Consider the following 16,087-nt stretch of genomic DNA (forward strand, 5'->3'; position numbering starts at 1 on the left):
GTACAAGACTACACTTCATTTACACTCATACATATCATTCTCTGAAGTATTATCTAAACGGTAGTTACCGGGGGCTAAACAGGAAAAAAGAGAAAGAGAGAGGTACTGATGGAATCTGAACAGACAAGTGGGTGATGAAATGTTGGGATAATTATATTTGAGTTCTTATTAATAGCAAACAGCTCCGCAAAGAAAACACTGATGATACTGAAAGGCCAAACATTTATTTTCTAAAGCCAACCATAAAGCACAACCAACAGAATTATTGTGTTTAGAGCCATCTGTATAAATTATAGTATCAGCATTCTTGTTATTTACAATATTCATACTATAAAGTTCTTGTTGTAAGATAATCGGATTCGTATACATTTTATGATATCGAAAAGACTAAAGCAATAATTTACAAGAGAAGGCTGCCAAGGGATGTAATAACATTGAACAGTAAGAACTGGTGATAATTGTATATTTAGAGTTAATAAAAGGCTCTGAGCTCTAATGCCTAGCAGGGCAGTAAATGCTCCTAATATCGATTAAGATGCAGGTTGGAGAACACCGCATCAAAGGTCGGATGATTTGGTTGCATTTTAATGCAAGCTACATAGGAGCAGAACATTTAGTTTCGTTTATACCAAAGAGGCTATCAAGGAAGCCTTGATAGGCTCACGCAACTCACTATGCGTGAGTTGCAACGCAATCCTTGGCAACTCATTAAGTCATGTTACCGGCCAAAGTCATTGGACATGCTGTCCAGTGTTTGATGCAGGTTTGGTGATTGGGACCACACGTTAACATCTGTGACGACTTAACAGACATTCTTGGATACTCTGTTTCAAGATGTTCCAGCGGGTGAAGCAGAAATCGGCATCAGGAGGAGTGAGACATCATTCCCAGGTGTACGGGGTGTGGATCCCGTAGATATAGACCCAGTAGTTTCTCGGATGGCACTGAGAAAGGCACCGGGGATTGATCAGCTTGGCCCGGATATATTCTACCATCTGCTGCCTGTCATAAGAGAGCTACTTGGCAGGTGCCTTAGCTGGGGTTGCTTTCCGACTTGTTGAAAGGTGGCTTTGGTGAGGGTGCTCTAAAAATCAGGAAAGGATCCGAGTAGGTTCAGCCGTTATCGACCCATTAGCCTCTTGCCGGTAATCGGCAAATTGCTTGAAAGGCTGGTTGTGGAACGGCTCTGGGAAAATATCGATATGAACGATTTTCTAAATCGAGGCCAATCGTTCCAACGGGGTTGGAACGAGGATTGCATCTTAAATGCTCTTGCCGAGGTGGAAAGCGCCGACTGTAAATATGTTTTGGCAATTTTTATTGACATAGAAGCAGCATTTCCTTCCTTGTGTTGGAGTTCTGTTCTCTATGAGTTGGAACGCCGCAATGTTCCCGTAGCCCTGCAGGCCGTGGTACGTGAATATTTGTCTAACCGTACGGCTCTGTTTAAGGATGCACACCTAGTTGTAGAAAAATCAATTACTAGGGGAAGCCCGCAGGGTTCCGTTTTCGGTCCCTTGCTGTGGAACCTGGTATTCGACGGATTTCTGGGGTTGACATTCCCAGAAGGGGTCACCGCCCAGGCTTTCGCAGATGACTGTTTCCTGTTAGTTCGTGGTAATTCACAACCACAGTTAGAAGACCGGATGCAGGCGGCTTTGTCAACCGCAGAGGGCTGGATGGACATTTAAAATTTAAAGATTTATGTGCCCAAGACAAAGTGTATGTTTCTCAAGGGTGCAGACAAATTATCGTACTGTCGTAACCGTCATATTAAGTATAAAGGCTGTGTAATCAGCCGAGTTAGAGTTCATAAGTACCTACATGTTTTTTTAATGCGAAGTTGCTGTTTAGCAACCACATTAGGCAAGTAGCGGCGGATGCCGTCTATGTGATGCACAAGCTAAGGAGGATTGCTTGGAAGGATTACGGGCTGTCGGGCCGTCATTTGTACATGGTGTATTGAAGTGTCTTCAAAAGTACGACCTCTTATGCTGCGTTCGTTTGAGCGCATAGGTTGTAAAGAAATCAAGCACTTATTCAAAAAGATCCTATTTTATATAACCACTTACAGGAGAGTTCTGACTGATTGTAGATAGTGGAGAGTTTTTTGATAGATTATAGATGTGTGGTTCACCAGGGGCAAAATGATTAATACACCTACACCCATATAATATAGATAACTATTATAGAAAAAAATTGTAATAATACTTACTAAAATACATACTATAATTTTCATTACCAAACGTTCCACACTCTGAGGTGGTAAACTGCATTTCAGATGAATTTCTGAAAACAAAAATAATAATATGTGTAATGATACTCAAAATACTTTATTTAATTAAAAATTACACACTATTAAAACATTCTTGCATAGTTCTGCACAAGATGACTGACTTTTCGTTATTTTATTTTGTGTAATTATTTTCAACAATTTTTTGCGTAATTTGATGAAATAATGAAAAGTAACGAGTACACCCTACACAGAAGCATCAAATTTAAACTCATTCATCATCACTGTGACTTACTGCATAGGCGCGTATGAAAAATAACCAATACAAAGTATGTTGTTGACCTTTAATTTATCGTATCTAAAGAACACAATGAATTTTCAGATGTGAAACTCCAAATACAGTACTACAGTGTATCTAAATTTCAATGAAATTGATTAAGTAGTTTTGGAAATTTACGAGCCACATAATTTTATATGGGAATAATATTTTCGTAATCTTCATATAAAGAGTGGCGTATAGTTGTGCACATTGCGTGCGATAGAAATACAATTATAGGAGGGGTGGAGTAGTCATTCCTTTACGAAAACATCTCGTATAGCTCCGTATACTTAAATAGTATGCAGTACATTGTCAGAGTTGTCCAGGATAGTTAATCGGTAAGCCAGCCGTTAGCCTATGTGCACAGCAATAATAATTTTGTTTACCGTTTATGTCCAACAGGAATAATGATCATAGAGTAATGTAAACATATTTTGTTTACATTAGAAATAGAAAAAAATGTGTACGTGAATTTCAAATTTTTACATTTAATACTGGAAAAAAGCAATACGTTATAATTGAGAATCTGAAAAAGGCAACTCAAACTTCAACAGAATGATATCCAAAAGGGATGAGTTATGAAGACTGAATACATGAAACTAAACTTTTTAAAGACAAGTCGAACTAGTCTGCTAGTGAATAGCAGAAAGCTGCATTAGGCAAATATACACTATTTAATGACAGTAGAATGAGTCCATTAGAAATATATCTGGCTTAAAAAATAATTATTTTTACAACTGTTCTAGGGTAATATAAAACATTCCTTAACCAAGATTTCAGTGTTCAGAACAACAAGCTCTATTACATTGAGTGAATTTGTTAAATTAACAACACAATTAAAATAATTACGAACAAATTAAAACTAAATTTATTTTTATTTCCATCAGAATTTCTAACCTCATCAATTACGCTACTAGTATTAATAAGCATAAATTAAATACAAACACTCCTACAAATAAATATTACTACACCAGAGTTAGTTATTAAGTACATTTCTTACTTAAATTAGTCTTTACAAATTAGTACGTGGGTATAATTTAGGCATATAACTACTTGCGAGAAATACACGCTGAACGGAGATTAGACAATAGGTTTATTGATACCATCACAGCTGAACGTGATTATAATTCACAGCTGTTTTGCATTTTTTTCATCTATTAGCTCATGTAAAACGTATCTGCATAAAAAAAGCGAGGTAGAGTAGGTAAGCCCTGAAGATAACGGGAATTCAGTATCATTAGTAATAGCAATAGCTTCTTTATAAAGTTTGAAAATTTTACTTTTTTCAAAAGAAAACCTTTCACATGATTTTCGCCTGCTATTTTAGAAATATTGGTCAGATAATTTAGTACTGATGCGATATCATGGTTTTTTGCTGCGATAAAAAAAGGTCATAGTTGGTTTGCAGCGCTTAAAATTAAAGATTAATATTTTCATATAGGTTCATACTTCTTGATTTTTATTCTGGGTCAATTGCTTTTAATAAGTCAAAATTCCTTTTCGATATTACTGCAACATTGGTTAAAAATTAACTAAGGTATCATTTTTTTAATAAGAACGCATCTAAGTTTTTTTAAATGAGTTCATTATCAACATTTGTCTGTCGAAGTGAAAACGTAAAATGAAATGTATTTCTTCGTGTATAACATAAAGAAAAACACGAAAAATGTGGGAGGATATTTCTTCATCGAACAAAAAAATAGATATTGCAATTATGTATTAAAAGAGTTTATCTGCGTTCTGTTACTTGCCTTAACGAAAAAACATAAGGCTGCGGCCATGCAGAAGAGCGGTATGCAGTGATCGTGAAACCGGTTAAACAAGAGCGGCGTTATTTATTAACAAAGAGCTCCTCTTTGATGCGGCCATCCAGAGTTGTTTACTTTCGATTTAAAAGCAAATACCATCGTTACTGTTAGATAAAAGTACCGTCAGAATCGTTATTAGAAGTAATCTGACTTGCAATGAAGCCAATAAACACTTTTTAAATACTAAATTTTTAATGATGTGGAATACATTTTGACATTTTACGCTTTTTATGAAGTGATGTCTCCCCAAAAGCAGCTCCTGTAGTTACAGGCACTCTCTAATCAGCTTCATTAAAAATTCACTGTTTTAAATTTAAATTACTGAGATTGTCAAAAACAGATCATTTTATTGAATAACTATTAAGAAAAAAATCCATGGTATACCACATCCTCATGTGTTTATTGTTTGTAAATATGTGAAAAACAACACACAAATAGATTATTTAATAAAATGCTAAAAGGAAGGCATTTTCCTATAGTAGTAAGAAAATGGGATCAGAGACAAATGTTAGATCTCAGAGAAAAACATAAAAAGTGAGAATGTATAGCTACAGACAGACTAGAGCTGTAGGTGAGCCAGGAGTAGTTTATGAATGAAGGAGAAACCACATGGTGATAGATTTCAGCCACAACTACAACTAGGGATTTTACGGTATACCTAGAAACAGCGCTTATGATATTGGCACTGAAGTAAAATAATTTTTTGTACTGGCGAAACCTTTCGCTATCAATTACAATAAAAAATTTAAGTTTGCATTTTTAATTTTTATTTTCACTTTTGTAACAATAAAGTAAAAGTTAAAATAAATTATTACTAAATAAACTAATTGATAATATTTTAGTTTATATATTATATATTATATATATATATTATATATTATATATTTATTATTTATATATTTAGTTTATATATTTGTCAACTTGTTAAATTCACTTCAAAATGAGTAAGTTTACTGTTTACAGAACTATTAGTATGCAATTTGATAGTAGTTCAGATAAGGCTTAATCAATCTGTAACCGTGATAGGTCTCTTTGATAACAAATCTTTAATAACACTGGTCAACCAACATAAAACTTGGAACTGAAAAGGGAGTAGGCATTCTATATAGTATTTTTTATGCTGAATCTGAATATGTATTAAGAAACAACCCATCACATAACATTCTTTAGTTACAACCCCTGAAATTTATTTGTTCCATCATTCGTGGAACAAGCAATACAAATAAGTTAGTACATCTGTATGTTTGCTTATTCTAATTTGATTTGTATTGTGATCCATGCTGTAGACTTATATTTGATACATAACAGTCGAATGATGCCATTTCATGTCAAGCCAGACATGTCACTGAGTCCAAGTAATGACTAATTCAATGTGATGAAATTTTCTTCAGTATGAGTTCAGCTCTTGGTATGACTTGCTGTGTTCTTTAGCTGTGGTAGTAGTGGTTTTATTATACATTATAAAGACACATTATAAAGATTGTTTCGTAAGTGATGCCATAAATTTGGTGAAGGATTTTTATGACAGAAAAACTTTTGGTATTATTTTACTGAACACCAAGATTTATAAAGTTGTGTGTGAGGGTGTGTGTGCAGAGGGGATGTGTGCACATGGGGGGGGGGGGAGGAGTGAGTATGTGTTTCACGCTGTGTTTTATTGCACTCCATGGTGAAATAATTTTATAAAATATTTAAGGTAATTAAGTATAAATTAAAACTTAATTATTTTTTATAATTAAGAAAGTATTTCTCTAATATTTCAGTTTACTTTCATTCATTAAAACATTTTTAATTTTACAAAGAATAAAAATTGGGCTTGTAAAACTACTTACAAACATTATTTTAACTGTCCCTTGGGATACCAAAATAAATCCTGGGCTCCACATGTAGCATGCATTAAGTGCTGTGTAAAACTAACCCAGTGGTTAAAAGGAAAACAAGAACATTTGCCTTTTGGTATTTATGATTTGGCGAGATCCTCTTAACCATTTTGATGACTGCTATTTTTGCTTAACAAATGCTACTAGTTTCAATTCAGACAATAAAAGCAATACTGCATATCCAAATGTTCATTCAGCTATGAGACCAGTAAGTACTTCATGGTGTTAATTTACCAATTCTGATTGCTCCAACCTCTTGGAAAGAAATGTCTGATTCCCCAGAAGGCACTACCAATGAATCCTCAACTTCAGTAGATGTTAATTACATTTCAGAAGAATCAAATGCTGAACCTACCTCATCACACAAGCAGAACTGAGTGACCTAATTCGTGACTTGTATTTGTCAAAACAACATGCAGAACTCTTAGGTTCACATCTTAAAGAATGGAATTTATTAAACAAGAATACTAAAATTTCAGTAAAATACTAAAATAAAAAAATAAAATTTTTAATACTAAAATTGAAACAAAAATTTACTGAAATACTTTAGAAGAGATGATTTAATTTGTTCCTGCCATGATGTTAGGGGGCTAATGTCTGAGCTGGACATTGAATATGTTATTCATGATTGGGTGTTAATTTATAAACTTATCAAAAAAAGGTTAAAGGTAATGTTGTTGCATAACTTGAATAAGTTTTCTTCTATAAAGAAGAATTATTGTTATTCTTTGAATAAGTTTTTTCTACACCACATACTGTAGGAATGAAAGTATGTCAAACATTTTAAAAGCTATTAAGTATGATGAACACTCATGGCGAATCATGACCTGAAAGCGATAGGGCTTCTTCTTGGTCTCTAGAGTGGCTTTACAAAATATATGTGTTTTTTGTGTTTGTGGGATAGTTGGGCTACAGATAAGCACTACACAGTTAAAGAATGGCCAAAAAGAAATCAGTTTACCCCAAAAAGAAAATGTTGTAATATTCTCCTTGTCGAAGCAGATTGTATTATTTTACCACCTGTACTCATAAAATGGCCTGATGAAGAATTTTGTAAAAGCATAAGATAAAAATGGAGACAGCTTTAAATATTTAGCTGAGGTTTTGTCACAATTAAGTGGAGTGAAATTAAAAGAGGGAATATTCAATGGGCCACAAATACGAAAATTAATTTTTAAAATATATTTGACAGCAAACTGAATCCTAAAGAACTAGCAGTATGGAAGTTATTCAAATATGTCATTACTGGCTTTCTTGGAAGCAAAAAGCTGAAAACCATGATTAGCTTATTAATGAACTATTAGTAAACTACAAAAATCTAGATTGTAGAATGTCGAGAGTTCCAGCGTTCGAGTCCTAGTAAAGTCAGTTATTTTTACACGGATTTGAATACTAGATTGTGGATATTGGTATTCTTTGGTGGTTGGGTTTCAATTAATCACACATTTCAGGATTGGTCGATCTGAGACCTGTACAAAACTACACTTCATTTACACTCATACATATCATCCTCATTCATCCTCTGAAGTATTATCTGAAAAGTAATTACTGGAGGCTAAACAGGAAAAAGAAAAGAGGTTGCAGAATGTCATTGAAAATTCATTTTTTACTTTCTCATTTGGACTTTTTCGCTTTAAACTTGGCTGATATCATTGATGAACAAAGAGAAAGGTTCCACCAAGATATACATTGCAGATGGAACAACGTTATCAAGGCAGATGGGATGATTCTTATGATGAGAGACTATTGCTGGATGATAAAAAGAGAAGACTTCGCTTAACACAAAAGAAAAATAAGAAAAAAGAAATAAAGATAAAAATAAAATTTCTACAAAATAAAGGTAAGAATTTTAATTGTGTTTATTATTTTATTTTTGTATTCTATTATTTAAGAAGTTTCTCAATATTTTAAAGGATCGTAACTAAAAATCCAAGGGTAATGTAGAAAAACAGATTTCATTTTAAGATTCAGCATAAAAAATACATTCTACTTCATTTACTTTTTATCTCAGTTACAATAATTTGTAACATCAATAATTTGTAACATTTGTTACAAACTATTTGTAATAGTTTGTAACATCAGTTACAAATTATTATTTTTTTTTTTTTTGTTGACCTGTGTTACTAGTATAAAAGATTTCTTGAGGAACCCCCATTGGGTTTGAAAAAATGTTCAAATTCAGTTAAGTATTTGGATGCATATGCTAGCATATTCAAATTACTATTAAAATACTTCAACTGAATTTTATAAAAACATTTATAAAAGGAATCAGTGACAGTTACAAACACCATTTAAACTGGCAGGTTGTTGATATTAATTGCATATTTTATTAATTCAGTATTAATTAAACAGTACTTACATCTTTTTATTGTTGTTATTACATGTACTCTGGTCTGCTTCCACATTAATCATCAGTGATAAAATGCTAAAAATGAAAATAAATTTATAATTTATTCACAAAATAAATATATCACGTATGGTAACTGAATTAGAGATTTTGAATCAATAAATACATATAAAATTAATAACATTTTTAGATAATCTACAGAAAAAATATTTTCAAGAACTTCTGAGAGCTTTTGGATTATCAATTCTCCATATTAAAAAATTAAATATTATAAGTACAATGCATTTATAATATGATTTTATTAATGTTTATATAAAAAACTGCATTTTTTTAATATCATTCCAGAACTGGAGTGTTTCGTATCTTTATAAAATTGCAATTCCATCTAGACAGTTAACACCATGAATAAAAGATTTGTACAATCTGCCAGTGACATCTCTTCAGGAGGTTCTGGGTTCAAATTCCAATCAGTTGCCATTTTTCAAATACTGTAGAATTTACTTCTAATCATAAAAAAAAAAAAAAAAAAATAGTGAAGATCGCTATAAAATTGGGAATCTGCCTGAAATTTTTGTAATAAACAAATTACTAAATAATAATCAAATACACCAAAGGTTAAGCAGGGTTGGGCAGTTTTATTATAGTACTTACCAGTTACTAAATGTGAAGAAGTTCCATACTGCAGGAGTAGTTTTCATCTTTATGATACACCTGTAAAAATAAACCTATGGTATATTTTTTAAAACTGCTAATTTATGAAAATTTACTTAAATGACTTATGTAGGTTAAATTTTTCTAAATAACATAATAAATGAACAGGTTTTAATTGAAAATTCTTGCAACTGGGACTTCAGAAAAAAAAATTATTCTGTTGGTATAATTGAAGAAAATTTTTATATATGATAAATCATCAAGATTTTGGTATACATTCTTACACATGCATCTGTTCTGGATGTGTAATGCACAAACATATTATATAGACGACCAAAATTGTAACTTTCCTTTTGATGCCACAGTGAGGTAACAATTGCCAGGTCTATATTGATTTTAATTATTAATGAGTCAAAGATGACATGACATGAAAAAATATGGAATTTTAAGTACCAAAAAATATTACTTGCTGAAACTTGTAAAAGTATGCATACAATTAAAAAGCATAATATTTTAAATATCTTAAAATTAAAAAAAATTCAGATAAATTAATAAAACACTGGCAATGTTTTTATTTAATAATATATGTGTGTTTTTGAATAATTTATCCTTTTTTACATCATAGATTATAATTAAAAAGGGAATAATTGTAAAAAATAACATTATTATTATTTTTTAAAAATCATTCATAATTTCTAGTTTTTTTTTTTATAAATCATGATTATCTATATAAAATAATGTGAATTAAATAACAATGTCTCACCATTTTACAATGTAATTGGTAATTGCCACCTAGTTTTTTAATTTAAAAAAATGGTACTATTTTGTCTATATAAGTCAATATTTGATTACATTATTCACAAAAATAGTGGTACAAGATACACTGAAATGAAATATTTTATTAAAAATCTAATTAATAGGTTCAAGAAGTAATCATACCCTAACACATGGCCAATACTTAATCTGCCTATGAGCATTTATTTTATTTCTGAGGCAATCTACCAGAAAAAAAGAAATCCAGATAGGGTAGTTCACAGATTTTAACTTTAATAGGTATATTTTTCTTTATAGCATCAACTATAAAACCACACAGACTTGCCATGTTAATATCAATATTGTTGTACAAGAGAATGATACTCCAGTTTGCTTCATTCACCTGCTGATAAAGTCTTAAATAATAACCTAGTTCTTTTTCTCTATAAGTTAACTGCTGAATAAATATTTTTATGGTGAAAGGCGGTTGGAACTGATCAGGTAAAACTAAGCCTTCCACATTCTCTTTAACGTCAAAATCACAGTTGGCAGTCACTAAATCCAGAACTGAATTCACAGAGTATGTCTCTGATCATTAGTTACATTTAAAGTCTAATGACTCTACTGTTAAAGATCAAGTTTGCTTTTTCTTTTGTATAAAAACTTGCTTTTGAATGGAACGATTGACAATTTTAGAATACATTGGCATCATTAAAAGCTACCAAAATTATAATATCACATGGAAACCATTCACTAGAAATATGATGTGATGGTGGTGGTAGTGAGTGATGGTGATGATGGTGATTGTGAGGTAACGTTGTTGATGATCAAGTTGATAATGATGATGATGAAAAAAACATCATTGTTGACAATAACAACAACAAAATAATAATGATAATGCCCTGAGATAGATAATCTATGCGTTCAGAATATATGATCTACGTTCCACGTCCAGGGTGGTAACAGTTCTACATAAGTACAATACATAATGCTGTACCTGTTTCCTGATCTGTTTGCAAGTTAAGGTCACTAGGACTGGACTCTTTGGTCACCTGCAGATCATGTTTTTTACTAAAATATTTTTGAATATGCACTTACAACACCTTTAAAGCTGCCGATGTGGCAGCCAGGGTCGATGTGATTGCGGATATCACAGAGACCATTCTGTTGCCCACATGACCCTTGGATGTAGTATGGTATCCATGTATGTCGGTATATGGGAGTCTGAAAGCTTCAGTGAGTAGGGGCTTGGAGTTAGTGGAGAGATTGCATCTACTCCCTCTCAGGACTTATGCCGGTTTCACTGGGAGAACTGGACTGCACCTCCAAGGTTAGTAGCCATGGGGGATCAAAACCTGATGTTAGCCTTGCTACAGAAGAAATCAACATTCATGTAGAATCTTGAACAACTAAACATTGCAGAGGTTGAATGTAAACAACCTCGTTTAGAATCAGTCGGTTTGCCAAAAGCAGAATGGAATAACACATATAAAATTAGAAGAGAGTTGAGAAGTCGACAGGCTTATTTTAGCAATAGTATGTCCAGTCCAAGACATCTTGTAGTTATTAGAGCGAATGGTAACTTCCAGAAAGTCAGCCCATTCGTGAAATTCGGGAAATCCTAGGCGATAAACAATGAGATATGTTTTTAATTATTTTTTTTAAGTATGTAATGTATTTTATCAAGAATGTTTCTTAATATCTAAATGGAATGGTTTTTGTTTGGGAAAAAGGTTAATGACCAAAGCAGTTGATGTCCATAGCCCGAAGAAAAAAAATTTGTATTAATAACTGTTATGTATTGTTTCGGTTGTCATAAAGTGAACAAAATCAGATTTTGAGGGGCTAAATTGTATTACTGACATTAGAACAACCCCAGAATACTTTGACTTATAATCAATCATAAACAAAAATTAAAACATGTATAAGAAATAATGCTGTACTACAATAAAAATAAAATAAAGATTACAATGATATTCTTGAATTAGACTGCGTAAAAATTATTATTTTAATAACTTCCTAAATACTGCAGTGATACACAGTAAGCTTGCAATCATACTTCTTGAGTGATATGCATTATTACAACTGTTGAAGAACAGCCTTAATACCTTAGAGATATAAATAATTAAGATTTCATAGAATGGGCGAAGTAATCTTTTGTAATTTATTCATGAATTTTATTTTCTTCTTCTGTGTTAGTTCTATGAAAGCAAACTTAGTATTATATATGCCGGCTCAACACACTACTCCATATTAGAGCTGTGGCTGGATTAATGATCATAGATGTTACTTATACCTACTGGAAACAATATTATCTCAATTTTTAAAATTTATAAGTGTACAAAAGCAATTAATTCTTAATTTAAGCTTATGAGGTTTCCTGTTTAAATCTTTCAATGAAAATTTAAAGGTCACTGGTGCTTACTTAGGGAGAGCTTTGCCTCTGGTGAGCAGGACTGATGATGTGCAATATAAGAATTCAGATAAAAGCATTCTCACAACCTCTCACTCCAGCTCTAACAGATGATCTACACGTGGTGCCTCTGTTAAGCTCAGCAACTTGCCAGAAGGTGAGTCGGACAGCAAAAAAATATTTGTTGGGGGCTGGGGGTCCTTTCTCAGTGTAAACTGCAACCTGATGGAAGTCAATTCTAGTATCATTGTTAGTAATCATATTCTTGTCTCCATGAAAAGCATTTCAGATCTGATTAGTTTTAATTTTAACCCTAATAGTTTTATTTATTTTCTTCCATGTCTCTTTAATATTGATTTTATTACTATCAAAGATATTTCCATAGTTTTTTATATCAGTATTTAATTCTTTATCAATTTTATTGTAGTATGTATGTGATTTTGTATGAAAACATTTATTTTTCAATTAATAAAATATTTTAACTAGTTTGTTTTTTTAATTTTAACTAATATTAATTTTAACTAATATTTTTCTGTAATCTGAGGTTTAAATAACTTATTTCTGTTTAGGATAGAGTTTTTTTAATTAAATTTTTTTCTGTTTTTCCTGTTTTCAACTAACAGGTTATCAATACCTGTTTTACACTATTAGATTTAAAGGCAGCATTGATATTGTTAATCTGAAATATATTATCACAATTGACCATTTCAGGTTCTCATCTAGTTTATTATAAAATACAACCTCAATATATTCATTTATTATTCTACAATCAGTATTACTAGTCTAATAGCATATAAACTATAAGCTGTTATGTTTATAAGGAATATGCCTGCTTTGGGCAAAAAGTGTTTGCTTTTTATAAATAATGATCTGTACATGTTCTCGTGCGATTATCTGTTCTAGTGTATTTATCAATTAAACTACAAAAACCTGCACTTATTATAGACATAAAATACTCATATGACACATTTGACATATTACTAAGTCAAAGTAATGGGGTACTGGGGGTATGAATCTTCAATTATTATTACATTACTAATTTTTTTAAAGGTAACTATGAATGCAATTTGTCATTTCTGAAACAAAACCTGTTATTGAATGATCATGAAGTCTATGTTCCTAACATATGAAAACTGTAATTAAAATATTTTAACTGTATCAACAAGGTGTCAGCTGTACAAAAGCTATCCACTATATCGAAATGTTCAATAATAGTATGAAAGTAAGTTACTAGAAAGACATAATTATTTCCTTGACCTTTGTTTATCATTATAATTATAATATATACTACAATTGTCCATTGTTTACAAATCTGAACTTGCTTTATCATTATATAACCATACCTCACTTACCAGGCTTATTTGTAATAATTGTAATATCTCTTAAAATTAAAATAAAAAGATTCCTGGAACTTTACTATATTCTAATGTATAACAAAAAATAATCACCAGCACAACCGAATAAATTACACTCAAATCAAATGACAAATATTCTTCATACGTAAAGTCCAAAATAAATAACCTTTTATTATTGTTTAGGAAACAATAAAATTAGTGGGGAGCGCCCCACTTCTTCAAATTCATTAGATCTGATTTTATCCTGTAGGCTTTTTAGAAGCTAAAATGTTTTTAATAGCTATCATTTTTATTAACAACAGCTGTTGATTACTTGTCTTATCTATCCATTTTCTTTTTTAATTTTCCTTGAAAACTTCACCTCATAATTACGAAGTTTGAACAAAAATTTAATATATGTTTATAATACATATATATAATCACATGTAATTAATACAACTGTAACCTTATTTATTAATGACCTCTGATCTGTCAACTGATAACTAAAACATTTTGCGTTATCTAACAACACACAGTTAACTAACTTTATGACAGTGAGTCTAATATACATGTAATAGTGTTAGTAATAAAATATGAAAATAGTCTAATCTTAAAATTGCAATAAAATACATAACATAAGTCAGAAACCAGTGTGTTTTATTATTTTTTTTTTTTTGTGGATTATAATGTGTATTAACAGACTATAAGACTAATTCAGAAGCTAGTCTTAGTTAAATAGTTTTTTATTTAATACCAGTGGAAAAACTAACCATTGACAAAATATGATAATTTTTATAAAGCTGAAAGTAACTAACCTCTTAATGTTAAACAAAAATCTAATGTTATGTAACAGGTATAATAGCAGAGAATAGGCATTAATTATAACTTTTGTCCTGATGGAAAATCTGTGAAGTGTACATCTTTAATAAAACAAAATCGAGAGTTATTTTGTTCTCTATCTTTCAACATGCTATTTGTAACTAAAAAAAAGATATGTAGGTAGTCTACAGGAGTAAAGTAGTAAAATCAATTATTTGTAGATCCCATGAGCAAAAAATTGACCTGATAGTTATATTGTATTATTTATTAACTTTTCTGTTTTCATGAACATTGCAAGGATATTTTTTGAATTCTGAATACGAATTTGATGCCAGACTAGTAAGTTTTTTCAGATAAAAAATTCAAAGATATACCTTATTGTTTTTCATTTCTGTTAAAGATATGTAATATTATTAATAAAATTCTTGAAAATAGATACAAAAATAAAGATCCAGTTGTATTATGCATGGATTCACTCTAAAGTGCAAATCTATCAATATATTTATGAGATTTATTACAAAAATATTAACCATTTTTAATATTTAAAAATATTTATTGGGTTATTGGAAGTATTGTGTAAGTGTCTACCTATACTCTTATGTAGGCCAATTTACATTTCATTGCCTACTACTTCATTACTTAATGCAATAACATTTATATTTTAAAGGGTCTGTTTCATTAAAGAAGTTATAAAAATATTAAAAATGATATAAATATTAATGTAAATGAAAACTCCATTTTAACTAAAATATCTAACTTGTTATTACATTATGTAATATTTCATAGCAAGATAAAAATATATCTAGAACAGAAAAAAGCCATAGTTAATTAGTAATAAAATATCAGCAATTTGTGTACTAATCAGTCGTTAAAAATTATAAAAATTTCTGAAGTTGAAAAAAAAAACAACTTTCTTTACTATTTTAGCATTAACAAATGTTGATTAACATAGTAGTTGTACACGTAGTGCTGCTTTAATGAAACACTCAATTATTTGTCAGTAAAAGTCTTGTATCACGCTTATGCAAACGCCAGTGAATATCCCTCCCTTCGACAAAAGAAACAAGAAAGAATTGGCTAAGGGTGATTTTTACTATTCTTTTAACATGTGCATAAAATGTTGTTAGTGCAACGAAAAAATTAAATCACTCAATTTACAGTATAAGGAAAATGTTTCATTTTTATTCGAGTCTATTGTTCTTCGAAAAATATTTTAAATAAAAAAAATTAAAATACGAGAGTTTTATAGTAGGCCTCCTGGAGAAATATTTCACTCGTTTAAACAAAATCTCAACGTGCCCTGTTACATATCTCATGGGTGGTGTAGAAATTTTAACGTATTTATATTTTTAAATAAATAATTGCAAACTATTTTATTTTGTGCAATTTTCTACTGGTTATATCGTTTCTGGTAAATAGGCGTTTCTTAGAAGTGACTAATAAACATGTTCAAGATCAACTGGATGCGCAAGGCAGTTAATTCTTACAAAAATGTGTGTATGTGATCGGATATGTGTAGGTGATAAACAT

The 16,087-nt window shown here is 30.8% G+C and overlaps 1 protein-coding gene across 7 annotated transcripts in view; it reads right to left on the reverse strand.

Moving 5' to 3' along the window:
- LOC142321651 (uncharacterized) overlaps positions 1 to 14,186 on the reverse strand; it is a 58,168-nt gene extending 43,982 nt beyond the window's left edge. For 3 of the 7 annotated variants that reach the window (XR_012755690.1, XR_012755686.1, XM_075359914.1), the window contains exons 1-4: positions 12,417 to 12,499; positions 9,239 to 9,298; positions 8,600 to 8,665; positions 2,216 to 2,289 (exon numbers count right to left, since the gene is read on the reverse strand). Coding sequence is in view for 1 of the 7 variants with exons in the window: in XM_075359914.1 (XP_075216029.1) it covers positions 2,216 to 2,289; positions 8,600 to 8,665; positions 9,239 to 9,298; positions 12,417 to 12,484 (268 nt within the window). In the remaining 6 variants the exon portion in view is untranslated. Of the gene's footprint in view, positions 1 to 2,215; positions 2,290 to 3,449; positions 3,470 to 8,599; positions 8,666 to 9,238; positions 9,299 to 12,416; positions 12,500 to 13,756 lie in introns of those variants that run through there. The other 4 variants (XR_012755689.1, XR_012755688.1, XR_012755687.1 and 1 more) reach the window with 4 other exon arrangements.
- Between the last annotated feature and the right edge of the window lie 1,901 nt (positions 14,187 to 16,087).

This window comes from Lycorma delicatula, chromosome 3, assembly GCF_047948215.1.
Source record: "Lycorma delicatula isolate Av1 chromosome 3, ASM4794821v1, whole genome shotgun sequence".
In the NCBI taxonomy this organism is placed as follows: Eukaryota; Metazoa; Arthropoda; class Insecta; order Hemiptera; family Fulgoridae; genus Lycorma; species Lycorma delicatula.